This window comes from Canis aureus, chromosome 12, assembly GCF_053574225.1.
Source record: "Canis aureus isolate CA01 chromosome 12, VMU_Caureus_v.1.0, whole genome shotgun sequence".
In the NCBI taxonomy this organism is placed as follows: Eukaryota; Metazoa; Chordata; class Mammalia; order Carnivora; family Canidae; genus Canis; species Canis aureus.
The window spans coordinates 15,507,654-15,530,091 of record NC_135622.1 but is presented as its reverse complement, the minus strand read 5'-3'; the positions used below and the strand labels follow the sequence as shown (position 1 = coordinate 15,530,091).

Genomic DNA, 22,438 nt, shown 5'->3' with positions numbered 1-22,438 from the left:
ACAGAGTGCTGACAGCAAATACACACACAGGTCCTCATGGGGGCAGGTATGAACTTTGGTGACCACAAGGAAAAAATACTATTTACCAAATTATATGATCCTACAGACTATTAGGGACAAATGGTCTGTGCCAACACCTTTCAGCCTGTGGTCAGAAGAAGGAATTTTAACTGGGGATGAATTTTAACTGGGGATGAATGAGGCCTACATAAGCCAATCTAGGCCTCTGATCTAAAGTTGGGATAGCTAGAAAGACAAACTAGAGACACACAGCAGAAGCTCAATAAATCATTGTTCAACTAAATCAAAAAACCTTGTCTTAAGCCTGTCTTCTCTTCTATTGTGCTTTTTCTCCTTCCCTTCACAACTGAATTTCTTGAAAAAATAGTTGTGTCCCTCCTGCCGGAGACAGAGGGAGGCATTTTTATGACCAAAGGAGCAGAAATGAACATGGAGACCAAATGCCAGGGCTGCCTTGGCGCCTGGCCGGGAGGGAGCAGCCTGGGACAGTGACACGAGCTAAGGCAGGGCTGAGGCCAGCTGCAAGACTGCTGTGAATCTTGGGCTGGAGGGCCACCTGGTAGGGGGGAGCAATACATGACCACATAAACTTTTTGATCAGCCAAACTGATTTATGGCTGGCAGAGTACAGAAGGAAGAACTGATCTTTTGCATCATCCTCTTGTCAATTTTAGGATCTGAGCAAATCTCTGCTTTCTTCTGTTTTTAACCCCCAGTTAGGAAGTAATGGTACAGAAATATCATGGGGGGGGGGGGAGCTGAAATACTATCAACTTCAGCCCTAAATTTATTCCTAGCTTGACCCTCACTAATTTAGAAATTCTTTTATTCATTTGTGGCTGAATTCTACCTGCAGTCTAAATAGTAATTATTCCAAAGTTCCCTAAAACCACCTGTCTCCCCTCCACCCAGGCAGTGGATCTAGACTGCAACTCTGTTGAATCAAATGAATTCCTCCAAAGAGAACCTCCAAAATCTCTCTGTATCTCTTTCTTCAATTCTATCTCAGAAAGATGAGTGTTTTCTCCTCTATATGGAGGTAAGCCCCCTTTTTGTACTTTTGGTTTAATACTTTCCTACCTCCACATTATTTTATCTCTGTCCCTTTACATCTCCTCTCCTGGCTCCACTACGTTCCACTGAGCTCCACTGGCTCACTGGCCATACAAAAAAATTCAGACAACTACATACAAGAATTTAGATAAACCTTAAAAATGTTGAGCAAAAGAAGCCAGGCACAGAAGAATACATATCATATCATTCTATTTACATAACATTCATAATCAGGCAAAACTAAATTGTTGAGGTCATGGCTATATATTTAGGTAGTAAAACTGTTAAGAAAGCAAAGGATTTCCAGAAAAGTCAGGAGAGAAATTTCCCATATCAGAGGAAAAGTGTGACAGGGCAAGACCAGGGGGATGGGAGCATGCCTCTCAAATGTTTTATTTCTCAATGTGGGTCATGCATGTACATAGATGTTTAGTTCATGATTCGCTGAAGTATACATTTATCTTCATGTACTTCTTACATGTTATATTTCAAATATAAAGGTTTCAAAAAAACAAAATCAAAACAAAACACATGTTCATGCCTTTCACACTAAACCACAGATCAATAAATATTCTCAACCTGGCTACTCCTTAAACCACCATCCCATTTTTTTCCTTTCCCCATGAACTAAACTCTTTTTTTTTTTTTTTAATTTTTATTTATTTATGTATGATAGTCACAGAGAGAGAAAGAGAGGCAGAGACACAGGCAGAGGGAGAAGCAGGCTCCATGCACTGGGAGCCCGATGTGGGATTCGATCCTGGGTCTCCAGGATCGTGCCCTGGGCCAAAGGCAGGCGCTAAACCGCTGCACCACCCAGGATCCCTGAACTAAACTCTTAAAAAAAAATAGAGTACATTTTACCATCACAACCTCAATCCCCATTACTTCTTCTTCTTTTTTTTTTTTTTTTTAAAGATTTTATTTATTCATGAGAGACACACAGAGAGAAAGAGATACAGGCAGAGGGAGAAGCAGGCTCCCTGCAGGGAGCCCCATGCAGAACTCGATCGCAAGATCGCAAGACCCTGGGATCACACCTGAGCCAAAGGCAGACACTCAACCACTGAGTCACCCAGGTGCCCTCCTCATTACTTCTTAAACCAGTGTTCCTCCTCCTCTGGCTTCTGTGCCTGAACACTGCCCTCACCCTGCTCTTACACCTCTTTGCTTCATTATCAACTACTCCCTATGCTCCCCTGGGCAGCCTGCACCCAAGCTACTGGTGACTCTCTTCTTGCTCTCCATCCTCCTCCAGTTCCAAGGCTTTCCAGGTCAGCAATATGGGGCAGTCTCCCAGATCCCTCTCCCATCCTGACCTTGCTCCCAAGTCCCAGCCATATTTTCAGCTGCCTGATAACTACCTCCACCGGCAGAATGTCTCACACGTACTTTAAGTACAACATGCTAAAAACTGTACCTACAATTTGCCCCACTTCTGAAGTAAGTTATTCCCTTTGGAGCCTTTGTTTCTGCTTGTGGGATGATCACTGCCACCCCCATGAGTCAAGCCTGCTCCCTAAGTCACCACTGACTTTTACTCATCTTCCTCTTACTCACTTCCTTCCCAAATGCAATGCCATGACTCTAACTCTCATCATTAGATCCTATCATCACACTCTTAAATGATCTCCCTGCTTCAACCTACTTTAAACTGCCTTTATTTTAGATATTCGAAAGAATGGCTTTGATCACATCATTGCTCTATTCAAAAACCTTCTTCTATTCTGCTTATTCACCCAAGATCCTCCAGAACATTGCTTCAGTGTATCACATTAAAGCTTATCAACTATGGGTTCCTGATATGAACCATGAACCCTGGCAGACTAGACTTCTCAATGTCTCAGGAACACAGTATTCTTATTCCAATGTTGCCCCCTGCATATGAAACTCTCCCTTAGCCTATCTTGTCAAGATTCTACTACATCAAGCCAGGTAGAGTCCTTCCCTCCTCTGAATTCCATAGTGCTGTTTGTACCTCTTGAAGCACTGGCACATCCTGCCTCATGTGAACAGTGATTACTCGTCTCTGTTTAATCTCCTTTATGAGACCAAAACCGCATCTTACTCAAATTTGTATCCTGCAGCAGATAAGAAACAAGTTCTCTTTCTTCCACATACTATCACAGGGGATACCCCATAGAAGGCAAGTGTTTAGGTCATGGAATGCACACAGAACAGAGGTGCGTGGGACTGCCTCCTGGGTCAGTATTTCCTGAGTATCGCAGACAAGTATGCGTAATCTCCCCCCAAAAATGCAGACTTGTTTGTGTGCAAGCCTATTGCACAACATGAAAAGTACCTTGGTCTATGGAGTGAGGAGTTGAAAAGGAATAGAAAGAAAAATGCAGAAATGCTCTTTAGGGATGAAATTATATTTTACCTAAATATCACCAGAAGGTTGCATACAGTAAGTAGACACTTGAAAATCGGCCATATTGGTGACCCTACTGATTTACATAAAGGTATATGCTGCTTTAACAAGCATCTGAATTACAATACAAGCATCTGAATTAATTTCCTTGGCTCATTAAAATATTTTGCATTTATGTACCTTTTAGGAATATCATTTGCATGAAGTAGGTAGAGCTTATACAGTCAATATCCAGGTATACTCCAAGGCCAGCGTCCTACCACCATTCACTCACAGGGAAACTGGGACTTTATGGAAACAAGTTCATCTGCATTAAAACATTTTTTAAAATTCAAAAAATTAGGGGTGCCTGGGTGGCTCAGTCGGTTTAGCGTCTGCCTTCAGCCAGGTCATGATTCCGGGGTCATAGGATCAAACCCTGCGTCTGCCTCCCTGCTCAGCAGGAAGTCTGCTTCTCCTTCTCTCACGCATGCTCTCTCTCCTGAATAAATAAATAAAATCTTTTAAAACCTAAAATAAGGGATCCCTGGGTGGCTCAGCGGTTTGGCGCCTGCCTTTTGCCTTTGATCCTGGAGTCCCGGGATCAAGTCCTGCGTCGGGCTCCCTGTGTGGAGCCTGCTTCTCCCTTTGCCTGTGTCTCTGCCTCTCTCTCTCTCTCTCTGTCTCTCATGAATAAATAAATTAAAATTTTAAATAAATAAATAAATAAATACTAAAATAAAATTAAAAAGCCTTAAGTAGTTCCCAGAAATCAGTACTATAGTGGACGCAGTCAAGTATGCTAGGAAAGTTAAGTGTGTATCCAACAGAAGGAAAGACAATCACCTAAATAATCTGGACACAGTTCACTTTGTTCTAAGAAAGAAATAAGCAGTTTATAACATGGGGAGAGAGAAGGAGACTAGTCCTCGGAGAGCTGGGTATTGCTTACATGGATCCAGCCCAGTGTGATAAGACCCTGTTGATCCTGTATGAGGAAGAGCTCTTCTTCATTCTCAGTGTGGCAATAATCAGACCCCGCACTTTGCTTGGGGATGAGAACATGGGTAATGGTAAATTCATTCTTCATCTGTCAAAAGGAGAAAACAGCTAGCTTGTCACCACTCCCTGGCACCAGTGCAACCCCACTCTGTCACAGCAGCGGCAAGGTAAACATCTACATAAGCGAAAGCCCTTCCTGTACCAGAATGAGTCCTTGGTTTCCTTGAGTCCCTCACCTCAGTGGTTCCCAACCTTGGCTGCCCATGTGCACTGCAGCGGGCACTCTGCAAAGCCACAGGCACCCATACCCTGTGGGAATTCCTGGCTGCAGCCAAATGGGACTACTTGTGAGTCCCAAGAAGCTCCAGGATAGTACCATTTCTCTTCCTTTGCGCAGATCTAAGATAATTTCCCTCTTACTGCTTCTCTCAGCCCTTCTCATCCTCCAAGGCTGTTTCAGTCTATTCTGTTTCACTCATTTCCGCATTCAGCAGTTAGTAATGGGGTCTTCCTAGTGCCTCTATCCAATGACTTTCCTTCCTCTGAATTCCTAGTGCTCTACCACATATACCACTCAGCATGCTACTTATCTTTGGGGATGTATCTCCCATCTCTTCAAAATGCTTAGGTACATCTTGTGGACACATGCTGTGTGCCTTACATATCATATATTCCCAGGCCTACCATAAAGCAGGTACTCAAAAACTGACATATAGGTAATGCTAGCTCTTCCTACCAAGTTTAGAATTACCTCTTTCTTACTAGTAGCATTAAAATAATCTGTTCAATTCAAGGGACCGTGAGTATCAACGAAATGCAAGGTAACCAAACTCAAAGTAACACTGCATTATGCTATCCCCAGTTCCTTCTGCAGAGGGATCATTGAATACAGTAACTGATCCCTGGATATCTTCTCTGAGGCTCACAGGAGGCCAAGGGGGAAGTAATAGTCTAAGCTCAGGAAAATGTTTGGTTTTTACCAGTTTTCCACAGAGAATTCCACATGTCTCCACTCCTCGGGCTGTGTTGGCACTGGCTAGCTGGAGAAACTGTGGACAGAGCCTTTCAGGTACCACCACATGGCGCAGTCCATCGATTGTAGGAGCTGTAAAGGAGAAGGGAGAGAAGTATGGGACCATGGGGAGAGCATTCCCAAGTGGACCCCTGAGCTGGCAGTCCTGGGAGAGCAATGCCAAACCACTGGGGTTCCCCGGACTGGGAACAGGGAGTGGGGATCTTACCCTGATGGATGAGAAGGAGGCTGTGGCCATAGCCACTGCAAGTACATTACTTTAAGAAAAGAGGCTTTAACCATTCAAGTTAAGACAAGGGTAAATTACTACTTAAAACAAGTTCCTGAGCTATTCAGAAATTCTGTCACAATCTAATACAAAGGATAATAAATAAATAAATAAATAATCTCCTCATTCTTTTTTTTTTTTTTTTTTTTTAAGATTTCATTTATTCATGAGAGACAGAGAGAGAGAGGCAGAGACATAGGCAGAGGGAGATGCAGGCTCGCCTGATGTGAGACTTGATTCCTCGACTCCGGGATCACACCCTGAGCTGAAGGCAGTCGCTCTACCACTGAGCCACTCAGGCATCCCAACCTCTTCAATTTAGCTTTTACTTTCATTTTAAATCTCTCTTCTATCTCAGATAAGAATACTGGAGACTAGGACTTGCACAGAAATACACCAGGTATATTCTGTGTAATAGAAAATACTTTGGGTAACTAATTCTGAAGAAGATGTTAAAATGCCAAAACAAAACAATAACAAAAAACACATTCTGGTCCTCAAAAGAGGCATGAATGCACAGAGAAACTTATAAACCTGGTTTAGAATGCCAAGAATGAGCCCCACCCTGGATACCAGAGAGAACACTGTGAGAGAGACCACAGGCTCAAGTTAGGGGGTGTCTTTCATGATTACATTTTCATTTAAAAAGAAAAAGGATATTGTTTTTCAGATGTTCAACAGCAAGCTCTGGATTGCTGAGGAGGTAATAGATCAAGGAGCAGGCAATCACATGGCATCTGAGGATAGTATTTGAGGATTCAGAACGAAGGCTCAGCACAGTCCTTTCCTTGCAATTCTGCAATCACTCACCGAGTGCACACCAGTGGGTACACTGTGCTCAGCCCACCATGAACACAAATACAAGTAAGATTCAAGCCCTAACCAGTACAAAGTTAAAATCTAGTTATTGGCAAATAACACTACCAGGTAGATGATCTCAACTGCATTACAGATACTAAGAGCTCTGGGAGTCTTGAGGAGAACAGAAGCAATCTGAATGAAGGGAAGGGAATATGGTAAAACTTTAAGGAAAGCAGGGAAGGCAGAGACAAAGAAAGGAGATTATAGGTTCAGGGCAAATGCTAACAAACCTCCTTGGATAAGATAGTCCAGAGGCTGCTCTGGAAACATGACAGCCCAATCAGACCAGAGCACAAAATGTGGATGAAGGAATGGCAATGGGAGACAAGTTGGCTGAGTACATGAGGCAAAATCCTAAAGGCCAGGCTTTGGAGTCTGGCACCCCCTGCCCACTCTTGTGTTGTCCTTGTAAGTGGATCTTCTGCAAAGCTGACTTCCCTAAATGCTACTTGAAAACCAGTTCCTTCCCAAAATGATCTATTCTACTAATCAAGGTACATGCATCATTTTGCTGCTACTGTTACCGTCTCAGGTGATCAGTGTGAGAGGAGGAAAGACTGCCGACAGTTTTTATGGCTAGACTGAATCATCACCAACTACATATGATATTTACCTTGACTAAGCTCCTTAAGGATTAGGAAAAATTTTAAAACAAGCATAATTTGGGATGCCTGGGTGGCTCAGTGGTTGAGTGACTGCTGTCGGCCTAGGGCATGATCCTGGAGTTCCAGGATCGAGTCCTGCATTGGGTTCTCTGCATGGAGTCTGCTTCTCCTCCCTCTTCCTGTGTCTCTGCTTCTCTCTCTGTGTCTCTCATGAATAAATAAATAAAATCTTAAACAAACAAATAAATAAATGTCAACTGTTGAATTGTAAAGTGGTACTACAAATTTCAGATTTCCCTTCCAGAGGGCCAACAGTGGTCTCTAGTTCACTGAACATTTTGAATCTCTGTAAAATCCTTAAAAGTTGAGGGTCTGACTTTCAAGGATATCATGAGCTCTTCAGATAATCGACCTGTGCCAGGTAAATTATATGACTGAAGCAAAGGCCACTTTCATACAGTAGCCAGTGTGACAGGACACCGCACAGCAATACTGTGACCAGGGGCTTCTGTGACCAGGGCCTAATGGGTGGGATCATGGAGGTAATCTTAGATTGAAACCCCCAGAACGACACTCTGCCTGGCTGAACCCCAGGTGGAAGAGGACCTGAGCGAGTGGACTCACTACTTTCTGAGTTGCTCAATGCTCCAGGTTTTAAGGACCTGTCTACCACAGGTGGCTTGGCAGGCCTTACAGCTGTATTACAGTCCGCAGGCTGTGCAGATGCGACAGGTGCTGGGGGGAATATGTCTGGGGAGGGCTTCTCCAAGTCCGGCACCAGAGGCCCGCCTAGGCCAGGGTCCACCTTCCCAAACTCTTGCACGATTTTCAGCCGCTCCTTTTCCAGTTCCTGGTTCCGGATCATCTCCTCAAAGGCATGGAACTGCTCCTGTTCCAACTGCTGCTGCTTCTGCTGCGCCACCCTCTGCCGTTCCTTCTCCAGCTCCTGCTGGATGGCCATATTCCGGGCGAGTTCTTCTGCTTCTCTCTTCTACAAAGAAGGAAGAGCAGTTAGACTTACACATGATGCTCAGGTGATGTCACACCTCAGGAGGACAAGGCTTTGCAGCACAGTGATTTCCTAAAATGTACACCTGCTCTGGCCCAATTTCCCAACACGGAATTCACGTTGCCCTCAGCAGTTCCAAGGAATGGTCACCACTTGGGTCTAGCTGGCCACTGCAGACCTACTCTTCCATTCCCACAGATCTCTCCCCAATAGCTCTTACTGATGCATTTTCTTCTTTACCGAAATCCTGATGCAATTTACTATCTACACCTCATAATCTGCATCCTACACAGTTTTATTCTCTAAAGGTGCTATGTACACATTCCCTCTCCCAAGTAAGTCCACAAAACAGAACCAAATCCAAACTTGTACCTGTTGTATCGGGGGTCTCTATTGAATTTTAACCCAAAAGGAAGCCTCTGAAATTTTCCTTGTGATTAGTTCAATAAGAGAATGATATTTTAAACTAACAAGAAATATCAAGTAATAATCTCCTTCAGTAAGGTTTTCACTCACTCAGTTCCTTAGAAAGATATGCATCACTGCATATCTGTTTACTTCTCTGCTGATTTGCAATGTTAGAGTCCAGAATAGGACTCAGCAGAGCACTACAGAATAAGGTGGAAGTGCTAGCAGCGTACATTCACATCTGACACAGACTACAGACAGTGCTTTGGGAGTTTCTCCACAGGCTCTAACTAACTCTTCTAACAAGAATCAATTGAAAATAGATTGAAAAACAATCAGTTATTATTAACAGGTATAACCAAATGTGAATCAACACCTCCAAGTTCACTGATCTAAAAACCTATGTTTTAATGAAAATTTTCACTGTTCTTAGGCTCTCATTCTAGATACAGCAGAAAAGCAACAGATTTTCTGTCCCTCAAATCACCTCGGGGGACAAGCAGGCTAAATATGCATTAGAATCCTCAGCCTAAACACTTGTGTTCTATTCTTTTGAGTTTCTGGCCTTTGCTGAAAGAAGTAAAATATGCCACTAAAAGCACAGGATCTGCTAAAAAAATCATATTACAATGCTAGGGCATACCCTAAAAAACCAAAATAATTTCCTTCCTTTTGGTGTTATCTACTTACCTTTTCTTCATTATATTCTATATATTCTTTGGTATATCGTTTTAATAGCTCTTCCTTCAGCTCTTCTGCTTTGGGAAATGCAATTTCCTTTAACTTCTGAGACACAAAAATAGAAAACTGAGAATGAGGATAATTCCCAGCTAATTAAGTAGAGAAGTAAAAAGTATAATTAAGTCAATTTGGCAATGATAACAATGTTTCTAAAAACAATGTAAAGTACCCCCTACTGTACAATACCTGCTACTTCATAACTGATCTGGTGAAATGGCCTTATCTCCCATTGCAGGATTTGATGCTCAGATGCGGACACAACTACTTTTACCTTGGAGTGAGTCTGTGCTGCTTTGAAGCTTTTAGATGGGCAACAGTGAAAGCGAAGACCCACCTTTACTGTGTCTTTCTTCTCAGGAATCACAGCTGATTTGTAATCTCGATGCTTTGGGAGCTTCTCAATAAAGAGCCTAAAGGAACAGATCAGAATTATTATCATGCAAAATATCCAAACGTCCAACAGACTCTGAAGCAAAGCAATTGCCTTGTTCTGCAGCCACTGTTGAGATGGGTTTCCAGACATGCCAGGGAGGGGTCACACACATTGGCCATGTTCCCCACCCACCTTTAACCCAATGTTCCCCACCCACCTTTAACCCTACGTTCCCCTCCTCTCCCAAACCTGGTGTGCAGGAAGCACTAAACTCCCACAACTAAAAAGATAAGAGGGGGAAAAAAAGCAAACCTACCCTGTGCCCAAAAATATACCTCTAAAGAGATTATTTTTCTTGTTATAATGACAGTGACAGGTTTCCAAAGGAAAGGGCCTCTGTCACAAATTCTTCTTCAAATAAGTTTGGCAACCAAGGGCAGGGGGCTGAGAAAAACCCATGTTTTATGACTACCCTAGCCCCGTGATCTTAACTTTTGCTTCTTTTTCTTTGGGATTCGTGTTCCTTCAAAGCAGGATATTCTCTGCATCATATTAAGCACTGAGATGCTTACACAGTACATGTGTTGTAGGCATGTAATACGTGGATATTACATATGTGATGTGCCTTACGGTCCTGATGGAAAGTTCTTAGAGAAACTAAGTGCTAGATTTTCTCTTTCAGTTTTGTCTGTGGCTGTAAAGCTCAATGGGAAAAATAAACCGAATCATCTCACAGATCTCTAATATTTATGACGTCTACTTGGGAACAGTGAAAACAAACAGGAGTTCAGTAACTTGTCACAGCCCAAAGTGGCAGATTCAGTTGGCCAGTTTCAGAGTCTATTCTTCTAATCACTATATCACTCTGCCTCTACAGGGCTCCTGGAATGCCTAGAACTGTTAGAGGGGTACTGAACAAAGATGTCTTTTAATAGAATAAGTTGTAATAAATATAAGCTGAGACCCAAAACAAATCAATTGAGGGGAGTTTGCCCACAGCTCTAAAATACCATACCGTAGTTGGGGACTAACTGACTCCCAATTTCTGCCATGGGTAGGAGTAAACGGAGGAGGAAGCCTTAGTAAGGAAAAGAAGCCGACCCCACATGAAAGCAAACTCTTTTTAGATGATGCTTCCTCTCTTGGTTCTATATTAGGCATATGAAATTTTCATTTCAATCCAATCTGACAAGACCCTTCAGGCAGAGATGAATTCTAAAATAAAAATGATTCTAAAACTCTTCCCTTTGGGTTCATGAAAAAGATATAAAACAGTTTCCTTAAAGTCTGTATTTAGAATAAATACAGATTCATTTGTTCACCCATGAGGTCCTGAAAAAGATATTAAGATAAGTAAGACTAGTTAATATGTGCAAGAGACCTATAATTCAGTAGCTCTGTCTGGCCCTACAAGACCAAGCTACCTGCTCATACTTTAGGAGGCTGAATGTGCTTTCTATGGAAGAATGAATCAGCCAAGACAGTATCATGTCACATAAATACCACACTTTATATTCACGTGTGCTTTCAACCTAAAGGGCTGTGAAGTCCCTGAGCCCAGAGATTCCTGTATCTTGTGCTTTTCTGCATGTCCCTTTTTTTTTTTTTAAAGATTGTATTTATTTACTCATGAGAGACACAGAGAGAGAGAGAGAGAGAGAGAGAGAGGCAGGCAGAGACACAGGGAGAGGGAGAAGCAGGCTCCATGCAGGGAGCCTGATTCAGGACTCGATCCCGGGTCTCCAGGATCATACCCCGGGCTGCAGGCAGCGCTAAACCGCTGCGCCACCAGGGCTGCCCTCTGCATGTCCCTCTAAAGCCAGCACAGTGCCTGTATGAAGAGGCACTTAATAAATATTTGAGGCATAAAATGGTCTTAAGACCTTCAGATGAGCTGAGAAAAAAAAAAAGCCCAAAGTATAAAAAAGTGCATACAGTATACCATCTGATATGTAAGAAGGGGGACAATTCTCTATCTGTATGTACATACACATTTACTTTTAAATAATAATACAGGAAACCAAGGAATGTAGAGGGCAGGGAAAATAGAGTAGATGGGACAAGAGTGGGAATGAAACCTCTCAGCATATACCTCTTCCTATTATTTTGATTTTGAACCATGCAATGGAATCTAGTTTTTAAGTAAAGGTAACACTTCTAGATGCACACATGAATATCTTTCTCTTGTTTCAGCAACTGTAGTCAATTTTCTGAATGAGAAACATATGCACAGAAGGGTCTCTTGAAAACAGAACAGGCAACATAACCCATTGTCTGTACTGGAGGCAACAGCACTCAGCGGTGAGGAGGCAGGCTCTGGAGCCACCCTGCCTGGGCTCACATCCTGGTTTGGCCATTTACTAGCTGCGTGAACTCCTGAAAGTTATCCAGTCTCGCTACACTTCAGTTTATATATATATATATATATATATATATATATACAGAGAGAGAGAGAGAGAGAGAGAATCCAGTGCTACCTGATAGGGCTGCTGGGACATTTAAAGAGATTAAAAAAAGAGTCAGGCACAGTGTCTAGCACATAGCCAACATCTGCTTGATATATATGCTATATATAGCGCATATATATATATATATATATATATATATATAGTGATTGCTATATTATGCCATATGATTGTTTTTACCAATAAATAAACAAAAAGTGTGAGCAAGAACAGAGGAAGATGTTAACTCCAGGGCTAGAAGTGTTGTAGACATAGAATACCAGTGGCCCAGATGTATACTGTTCTCTGGGGTAAGATCTGGTTGCAGCTTAGAGAGGGTACCAAAGCAAAGATGGTACTTAGAACAATGAGGATAAAAAGATATGCAGAAAAGGACAATGAGGATAAAAAGAGATTTGCAGAAAAGGAAATCAACTTTACTTATAATGAAAGAAATTCAAATTAAGATAAGGTACCACTTCCATATATCAAATTGGCAAAGGCTTAAAGATTGATTATAACCAGTGTACACAAGGATGTAAGGAAATGGGTGTCCATATATACTCTTAACAGGACTGAAATTTGATAACATACTGTGTTATTACAGAACTGTAATTTTCCTGGGGATAGGGAAAGAAGACACCTCTTCAAATTTTAAACTCTGTATTTTAAATTCACAATTTCACCTCTAGGAATTTATCCTACATAACAGTACAAAGATATATATATAAGACTCATCAGTATAGCATTGGTCACAAAAGTAAACTAAAAACTCAAATGTCCATCAATAGGGGATTATGTAATGAATTATGCTGCAACAACATAGTAATTCACTCATTCATTAAACAGATATTTATTGAGCACCTACTGTGGGGTCAGGCATTATTGTAAAGGCTGGGGATTTGGCAGTGAATATAAATCCCTCCCCACCACAAGGTGTGTATTATAGTGAGGGAGACAGACGATAAAAGAAAACATATATAATCAGAGCTAGGAGAAAGTCATTAATAGGAAAGGGGAACATGAAGTGACAGGAGAGGGAGTGAGATTTTAGATAGGGCAGCTAAGAAAAGCATTGCTGAGAAGATGGCATTTAATTAAGGACCAAAAGAGAGGAAGCCATGAGGAGGTCTGGAACAACACAGTTCCAGGCAAAAGAAATAGCCCTGAGGAGAATGAGATGGATCAGTATGTCCTGATATGGAAAGATATGACTGTTAAGAAAGCAAGTTGTAAAATAAAATATATTGTATGATTTCATTCACACTTTAAGAAAAAAGGAATAAACACGTGAGCCTATGTGCTTCCATGGACACAAACATTTTCCTATACACACAAGAAATAACAGTGGTTATCTCTGGTGGATATGACTCTCCTTTCCACTATAGTATTTCTCTTGCCAGATGGTTTGAAAAAAAATTGTTTTAATTTAATCATGAATATTACTTTTCTATACAAATAACAAATTCAGAGTCAAGCAGAAATCCTATAACATGGGATTATAGATTATAGTGAGCATGACCAGAGATCCCAGTCTATAAGCCTCAAACCCAGGGGAAAACATTTTCAATACAGGTAACAGATCATTTTCAGGAAGCAGGTCTGTGTTACAGGAGGCTCACACAGCAGACAAGAATTGCCTAAGTCCTCTGTAACTCCCTTCTATGTAGCCTAGTCAATGACCATAAAAAGCTGTGAAAGAATTCACCGCCTGGATAACTGTCTGTGCTCATCATGAAAATATGTACTGATTTAATATGCTGAAGATCCTGCTATACTGGGGTCTGCAAAAGGCAAAGTATTCCTGCAGGAGGGAAAACCTCTGAGAGGCAAATGTGCTTCAGATCATTAAGATGCCTGAACTGCCCCCGGGAAAAGAACAAACATGCCTTTTAAAATCCGGAATTAAAGTATCCACAAAAGGTCTAGAGCAATGACCTGCAATAGTGGAGGAGGCAGAGGAGCAGTAAGGTAGATGCCTCCTCCCCTCCCTCCTCTTTCCTCAGTTGTAATAATTGCCAAAGTGAGCCATTGTTACTAACAAGAATATACCAAGTAAAAAGCGGTGCAAAAACAGACTGAGAATATTTTTTTTTTTTTTCAGACTGAGAATATTAAGCCAGAGGTTTTTTGCAAGTCCTACAGCTTGTCAGTTCACAAAATCAGAATTAGGGCCTTAAAGATACCTGTGAGAAAAATGAAAATAGCTACATTTATTGCTTCCAGTCAAGCCAATCCAAAAGTTCCAAATTAAACTCCAAATCTAACAAAGTAAGTAAATGAGCTGCTGCAGCCCACCTCCTTCTCCCTGAGCTCTCTTCCAGGCCCACTTGATGGTACTAAATGGTCCCATAAATGGACACCATATACAGGGACAGATCCCCATATTGATCTTGCTGTTAACATGGATATTCGTGTCACTCAAAGTAACCTCAAGTCATAGAACGAAATTGATTTAAGTATCTGTGTATTCTTAATCCTACCCCCTCTTGGCTATTCAAGAGTTTATTGCTATTAAGCCCTTTTTGTGCTGTCCCATCAGCTTCTCCTTCTCCACAGGTTCCTTTCCATCAGCAAAAAATCTACTCCAGAATCTCCCATCTCAAAATACATACCACATATTCATGCACTCCTTGTCCCCCTTCAATTACTCCTTCATTTTTCCACTTACTCTCTATCCAAACTCCTCCAAAGAGTTATCTATGCCAGGGCTTGGCAAACTAGTATATCCAGTCTGGCTTGCCATCTGTATCTGTAAGTGAGGTTTTGTCGGAACACAGCCACACCCATTCGTTCGTGTGTTATCATACTATAATCAGAGGTTGTGACAAGGTTCAAATGGCCTACAAAGCCAGAAACATTTACTATCTGGCCCTTCACAGAAAAAATTTGCCAACCCCCAGACTGTACCTATGGTGTTTACGTTCTTCTTCTTTTTTTTTTTTTTAAGATTTTATTTATTTATTCGTGAAAAGACACAGAGAGAGAGGCAGAGACACAGGGAGAGGGAGGAGAAGCAGGCTCCATGCAGAGAGCCCAATGTGGGACTCGATCCCAGAACTCCAGGATCACGCCCTGAACCAAAGGAAAGATGCTCAACCGCTGAGCCACCCAGGCGTCCCTGGTATTTACTTTCTTATTGTCCACTCACTTTTTAGCCCACTCCAATCTAATGTCTTCATAGTTTTTCCAATGAAACTGATTACCAAGATCACCAATCACATCACAACAGCAAACCCAAAACCTCACCTACCCCATCTGACCCATTCTGATACACTGCTACTCTCCTGCATATACTGGCCTTTTAGTTCCCATGACACCACTTTCTCCTGGATTTCCTGCTGCTTCTCAAATCTCCCATCAAGTCTTATCTGCTGCCCCTCCCTACCCAACCAACCTCAGGGGTCTTCTTATTCTATAGTCTTATTAACAAGGTTTCTGATCTTTCAATGTATCACGAATCTTCCTGGCACCTGATGAACCCTATGGACTCCTTAGAATAATTTTTTAAAGATATAATATAAAATGTGAAGAGTTACAAAAGAAACCAATTCTACTGAAATACAGTTTTCAAAATATAAAAATTGCACTATGGGGACGCCTGGGTGGCTCAGCAGTTGAGCTGCCTTCCGCCCAGGGCAAGATCCTGGATCAAGTCCCACATTGGGCTCCTGGCATGGAGCCTGGCATGGAGCCTACTTCTCCCTCTGTCTCTGCCTCTCCTTCTCTCTCTCATGAATAAATAAATAAATAATCTTTTTTTTGAAATTGCACTATGTGCTTCTTTATTGATATACTGTTAATATGTTAAAAAAAAACAGGATCTAATCATGGCTTTAATAACTGTATTGCAATTAAGGAGTAGAGGTAAGCATAAATGCTGTTTTGGGATAGCAGTATCCATCATAATGTGTATTAATTTCCATTGGTGACAATATAACAAATATTATTAATGCTACTGTGAAATGGAAGGAAATGCTAAATTTCAGTTAGAGGTTAGTAAATAAGAAAAGTTTTTCCCAACCAAGTTTGTGGAACCTAAATTCTATAATGAATCCCCATGGGGTTCCTGGACCCCCCCCAAGTAAGACCTATATGCCAGAAGATCTTAGCAGTTCTCATGGCTTCAGAACCACCCATATGCCAAGGACTTCTGGGTTTGTATCTGCAAGCCAGACCTCTCCTCAGTTCAGGCTGGAATGTCCAACTTTCTACTGCGTATTTCACAGGCATCTTAAACTTAACACCTTCCTGTGTCAAAGAAGCCAGGCCTGTATTCTTGAATCTCCTCCCTACTCAACCCCTTTTCTTTTTCTTTTTTTTTTTTTTAAGATTTCATTCATTTATTCATGAGAGACACAGAAAGAGAGAGAGAGGCAGAGACACAGGCAGAGGGAGAAGCAGGTTCCATGCAGGGAGCCCAATGTGGGATTCAATCCCGGGACTCCAGGATCACGCCTTGGGCTGAAAGCAGGAGCTAGACCGCTGAGCCATCCAGGGATCCCCTCTCAACCTCTTTTCTATACCATTCTCCCCATCTAAATGGGCCAGCACATCCTAAGTTACTCAGGGCAGAAACCTGAGGTCAACCTTGACACCATCATCCTTGCCAAAATGTCAGTCAGTCCCATGGGCTCTAATTCCACAATGCCAAATCCACCTGCTGCTTTTCATACTGCCACACTCCTTCATGACATTGCTCTCTCTCTTGAATCGCCATAAGATTTTCCTAATCTGGGACGCCTGAGTGGCTCAGTGGTTGAGTGTCTGACTTCGGCCCAGGGCGTGAACCCGGAGTCCTGGGATCAAGTCCCACATCGGGCTCCCTGCATGGAGCCTGCTTCTTCCTCTGCCTGTGTCTCTGCCTCTCTCTCTCTCTCTCTCTCTCTCTGTCTCTCTGTATCTCTCATGAATAAATAAATAAAATCTCAAAAAAAAAAAAAAGATTTTCCTAATCTCCCTGATTTCTCTTAACACATCCTCCACTATATACCACATCATAGCCCAAATTTATATTTTTAGAATATAAGTAAAATTAGGTCATAACCTCACTTAAAATTCTGCAATGGCTTTCTAATTCTATCAAGATAAAATGCAAACTCCTAACCGTGGCCTGCATGATTCGGCCCCATCTGCCTTTCCAGCCTCATCTTCTTCCTCCTCACTTGCTCCATTCCAAACACACTGGTGTTCTTTCAATCCTCAGGACACACTAAGGTATTTCTACTTAAGAGCTTCTGAACACACAGTAACGCCTGTTTTAAACACTCTGCTCCATACTCTTGGAATGACCAACTCTATGGCACCCTTCAAGTTTCAGTGTAAAATTGTTTCTATTTGATACCCTTGGTTATTCTGTCATAGCCCTCTCTTTCTTGCTTTCCTAGCATATGCCTTACTTTGTGACAGTTATTTGCTTACCTGTTTATTATCTTCTCCCATAACTGGAAAGATACATCAGTAAGGGCAGGAGCCATTTTACTTCCTATGTATCCAGGACCTAGAGCAGTGCCAAGTACATGGCAAATGTACACAATATATATTTGTTGAATGAATATGGTCCCTGCCCTCAAAGCACTTTCTATGAGGGGCAACAGGACCCAGAAGGTTCTCCAGAAAATATTTGATAGAGTGATTCCATGATTCTATTTAACTTTCTCAACCATAATTCTTTGAAGAATTGTGCCCTGGGGCCTCATTTTGGGAGAACTCTCCACCAGATTGCTGGAAATATACAAGAATACTATTTCGGTCAGCAGCAGAAGAAAGGACAGTAGCCAAAGAAACTTCTCAGGAAAATAAGTTTTGTGCCCACTGTGCTGAAGAATGAAAAACTCTTAATAGCAAAGAGAGGCGGGATCCCTGGGTGGCGCAGCGGTTTGGCGCCTGCCTTTGGCCCAGGGCGCGATCCTGGAGACCCGGGATCGAATCCCACGTCGGGCTCCCGGTGCATAGAGCCTGCTTCTCCCTCTGCCTGTGTCTCTGCCTCTCTTTCTCTCTGTGACTATCATAAATTAAAAAAAAAAAAAAAAAAAAAATAGCAAAGAGAGTCAAAAATGTAATTATAATTCTATGTAACTTTATCAACATTTAAATCACATAAGAGGGCATGATGGCATGGGTGGACTGCACAATCTCTAAGGAGACAAGCACTACGTCTAAACTTAAAAAATAAAGAAACAACAGCTGTTCTTTTTCTACCAAAGGGACTCTTAAATCACAGTACAAATCCCAGGAAGTCTACTTCTATGCTACTTTTCTGTAGAGCATTGGTTCTCAACCAAGGCAATTTTGCCCTTTAGAGACCATCAGGTAGTATCTGGAGACATTTCTGGTTGTCACAACTCAGGGAGGGAGTGAGGGGTGCTACTGGCATCTGGTGGATATAGACCAGGGATACCATTAAACACTCTACAATGCACAGGACAATACCCACAACAAACAACTACTTCCACCCCAAATGTCAACAATAACAAGGTTGACAAACCCTGCTGCAGAGCAGTATGTGATCAAAACCTTAACATGATATAACTGAAATGCATTTATCATTTCTGGGAGAACATGTAAGAAACTATTAAAAGTGATTGTCTCTGGGGAAGGGCACTGAGAGTTTGGAAAAAAGGCAGGGATAGGGAGAATTAGTTTTAAAATATATATATACCCTTTTGTGCCTTCTGCATTCTGCACCATATGTACATGTTACCTGTTCAAAAAATAAAAATAATCAAAAAATAGTCAGTGTGGCTCAAAACTATGGTCTCAACTCTAGCTCCAACTCATAGAACATTACCAAAAACAAAACAAACAAAAAAACCCAAGACCTATGTTGTAGATGAATCCTGAATTAAGAGTTAGAAATTTGGGGATGCCTGAGTGGCCCAGTTGGTTAATTAAGCATCTGCCTTTGGCTCAGGTCATGATCCCAGGATCCTGGGATGGAGCCTTGCATCAGGCTCCTTGCTCAACGGAGAGTCTGCTTCTCCCTCTGCCTCTGCCCCTACCTCCCGACTCGTGCTCCCTCTCTCTAATAAGTTTTTTTTTTTTTAAAGTTAGAAAATCTAGGGGTCCCTGGGTGGCTCAGTTGGTTAAGCACCTGACTCTGGATCTCAGCTCAGGTCTTGATCTCAGAGTCGTGAGTTCAAGTCCTATATTGGGCTCCACACTGGGCATGGAGCCTACTTTAAAAGAAAGAGAGAGAGAGACAGAGAGAGACAGAGAGAAGATCTGAGTTTTGTTACTCTAAAGTGTGGAACAAAGCACTAAACCCAGAGCCCATTTCCTCACACGCAGAATGAGAGGACAATGTGCCCTACTCCATGTACCTAGAACTATGAAGATCAAATGAAACAATGCAGGTAAAATATTCTATGAACTATTAAGAGCCATACAAACACATCACAGTCATTATTTTTCTAAAGGTCCTGGTATTATGAAAGAACAAAGCTAAAGATGATAAATGAGACCCTTTAACATTATTCCCTTTCTAAATTACACATCATTTCATTATCACTGGGGCTTTGGAAGCTGTTCCCTGTTAATTGCACTACTATTTTCTATTTATGCTGCCTACCCTAAGGTGCTGAGCAACTCAAGGGAAAGGTCTTATGGTGAGCCACACAAACTATAGGTGGTCAATACTTACTTGATGATTTGCATGATTATAATAAAGGTTAAGAAGAAAAACCTTTTTCTTGAATCACTCAATTTGTGACAAAATAAGTAGAGGTGAGGAATTTTGGCTCTGCTAAACTTCAATAATAACCCTATGATTAGCTGCCTCAATAAAGAAAGGACACAAAAAACACTCATCAATACAAAACATGCACAGCTTAACCATCCTCTCTCTTGCCTAACAGCTGGGCCACATGGGCACAGGCCAAAAAGCTAGGTCTCTTACTCATGAAATCACTGAGTCATGAAAATAACACTTCCAGTACTCATGACTTTGAATGTCAAGGACAGTATGTAGGAGCTGCCTGCAAAAATGATTAATGCTAATGATGTTGTAAAGTTCTCTAGTTTTAGCAATTCTGAGCAGAATAAATGAGCACAAGAGCAGAATGAGTGAGACATCAGTCACTGGAATAGAAAAAGGAAATCGGGGGTGTCTTACGTGATATACTTGTTATAGAGGATGAAGGCATGTTCAATGTTGCCTTCCTCAGAGTAAATGGATGCCATTCGGATAATCTCGACTCCAGAGCGGAAGTACCGTCGGGGTGGAATGTCTTCATTTATCTCCACTGTGCTACCCATCTGGGACAGGGCTCTCACCCGGTCTTCGGGCGGAAGGCTCACATCTCCATGGTCAGACATCAGGACCAAGAAGTTCTGAGACAGAAAAAACAGGTGGTGTCAGTACCATGGTTCTCATCACCCCAGCACAGCCTAGCACACGGTATGGTTATCCCACAAACTTCTACCTTATGAAGAAATTAAGAGAAAAATACCACGCACTGTGGCTTGAATCAAATAAGGTCTCTTTCCCACAAGAAGGCTGAGACCCTCAAGAAGCCCATATCACAATGATAAAAGCATTGGCCAACTCAAAAGCCTACAATACCTGTGCCATAATTAGGTGGTACAGGGAGTAAAACTGAAATGGGGGTTCTCTTATACCTTTCATACTAATCATTCCCTATCATTAGATAGCTTTGCTCTCAGTATCATAAAAGGGTGAATGGCATCTTATATTTTTTGCATGATTTCTCCTACCTGCTACCCACTTCCATCTACCCAGTACTTGGCATAGTATATCAATGAACTTTCGTGAGGACTGTTAACTGATTTCAAGTTTGTTCATTTTTATTTAATGAGAATAACTTAACATTTTTCCGTGGTGTACTTTTTCATATCTGAGCACAAGGTAAGGGGAAATGGCCTGGAATGAATGCCCACAACCCTAGCTCTGTGCACTTAAACACTATTCCAGTCAATCCACAACATCATTCATTACGTCAGATTAAGGAATTTAGATGTAAAAAACAAAAACAAAAAACAAAAAAAAAACAAAACCCTTACTTAAATCTATCTTCAAAGACTAAGCACTCTTCAAATAACAAAAAAGGGCACAAAGATAACTTAGGATGCAAAGATGGACCAGCAAAAAACCCAAGGGTTTTCCCTCCCTGGATTTCAAACTGCAGTAATTCTACAATCTTTCTCGATCTGTTAGATTCCAATTCCCAACCGGTATCAGTCTATATCATTTTCAAAAAGAATCTGGATATTCGTTACAGATTGAATTACAGCACACCCTAGCCAGCATGCTCTAGAATAAACAAACTATCGAAGAATATGTTTTGGAATTCAAGGCCCTATGTCAATTGACCCCATTTTGTCTTTTTAGTCTTAAACTTGACTCCTTCCCAACAGAGATCTTTTGTTCTCTCAGAATTCTGACCTGCCCAGAAATCCTCACATGTGTTTAATCTGTCCATACACTATTTTTCTGTTTCCCACTCCGCGCCCTCCCTCAGAGAGGCTTCCCGTGGCCAGTTCTAGCTCGAGGTCACACTTCCCCCAAACTTCCTCTCCAAACACTCTCAAGAATGGTACAAAGGCTGTGCGGACGACCGGGGATGCAGAGGTATTCCATCTCCCCCAAGGCCGGTGTAGAGGCTCAGAAAGCCGCTAGCAACTCCAAAACCTTCCCAGCTGGCCTAATTCGTAAACTCGATCCAGAGCCCATTAAAGCTAACTGACGCTTGTGGTGCCTCAGTACCTCTGCGGAAGAGGATCTGCGGGGTCGAGAACGGAAGACCCTCCCAGGACCAGCAAGCGGTGCCCGGTGCTAGAAGGCTACGCACCCCTCCACCAAGAGCAGATGCGGCATCCCCAAAAAGGGGCAAAGGTGGCACAAGGGGCTGAGGAGTTAAGACCAAGAGGAGGTCAAAGGAAGTGGCAAGCGTGAGCGGAGGGCCCTCCTGACACCTGCTTGAGGCCCCCTTCTTGAAGGCCCTCAAGCCCAAGTTGCCAACCCAGGGCAAAATTATCCTGGTTTTCGGGTCTTCAGAGCGCGGCAGGCGGGGACGCGCCGGGCCTGGCTGGGACCGGAGCCGTCAGTGGGCTCGCGGCGCGGCGGGCCGGGCAGAGGGCGCGGGGAAGGACAAGGCTGCAGGCCCCACAGTCACCGCGGCCGCTCCCCTTCAGATTCCCACCACATTCCCGGGACCCTTCCCCACCTGTCCCCGCGGACGCCACTCCGAGCTTCCGGAAACGTCACATCCGGCGCCCGCGCCCGCGCCCGCGCCCGCGCCCGCGCCCG

At 42.4% G+C, this 22,438-nt stretch overlaps 1 protein-coding gene and 1 long non-coding RNA gene across 4 annotated transcripts in view; one reads left to right on the top strand and one right to left on the bottom strand.

The window, feature by feature from the left end:
* LOC144280664 (uncharacterized) overlaps positions 1-9,773 on the top strand; it is a 22,153-nt gene extending 12,380 nt beyond the window's left edge. Inside the window, exon 3 of the long non-coding RNA XR_013349084.1 lies at positions 9,590-9,773. This is a non-coding gene — a long non-coding RNA (uncharacterized LOC144280664). The remainder of the gene's footprint in view (positions 1-9,589) is intronic.
* Positions 1-22,438, bottom strand: part of STAMBP (STAM binding protein) — a 26,394-nt gene extending 3,956 nt beyond the window's left edge. The window contains exons 1-7 of one of the 3 annotated variants that reach the window (XM_077842924.1): positions 22,356-22,438; positions 20,285-20,502; positions 9,689-9,764; positions 9,304-9,399; positions 7,821-8,187; positions 5,410-5,534; positions 4,380-4,517 (exon numbers count right to left, since the gene is read on the bottom strand). In XM_077842924.1, the coding sequence (XP_077699050.1) occupies positions 4,380-4,517; positions 5,410-5,534; positions 7,821-8,187; positions 9,304-9,399; positions 9,689-9,764; positions 20,285-20,487 (1,005 nt within the window). In that variant the 5' untranslated portion in view covers positions 20,488-20,502; positions 22,356-22,438. Of the gene's footprint in view, positions 1-4,379; positions 4,518-5,409; positions 5,535-7,820; positions 8,188-9,303; positions 9,400-9,688; positions 9,765-20,284; positions 20,503-21,895; positions 22,334-22,355 lie in introns of those variants that run through there. The other 2 variants (XM_077842925.1, XM_077842926.1) reach the window with 2 other exon arrangements.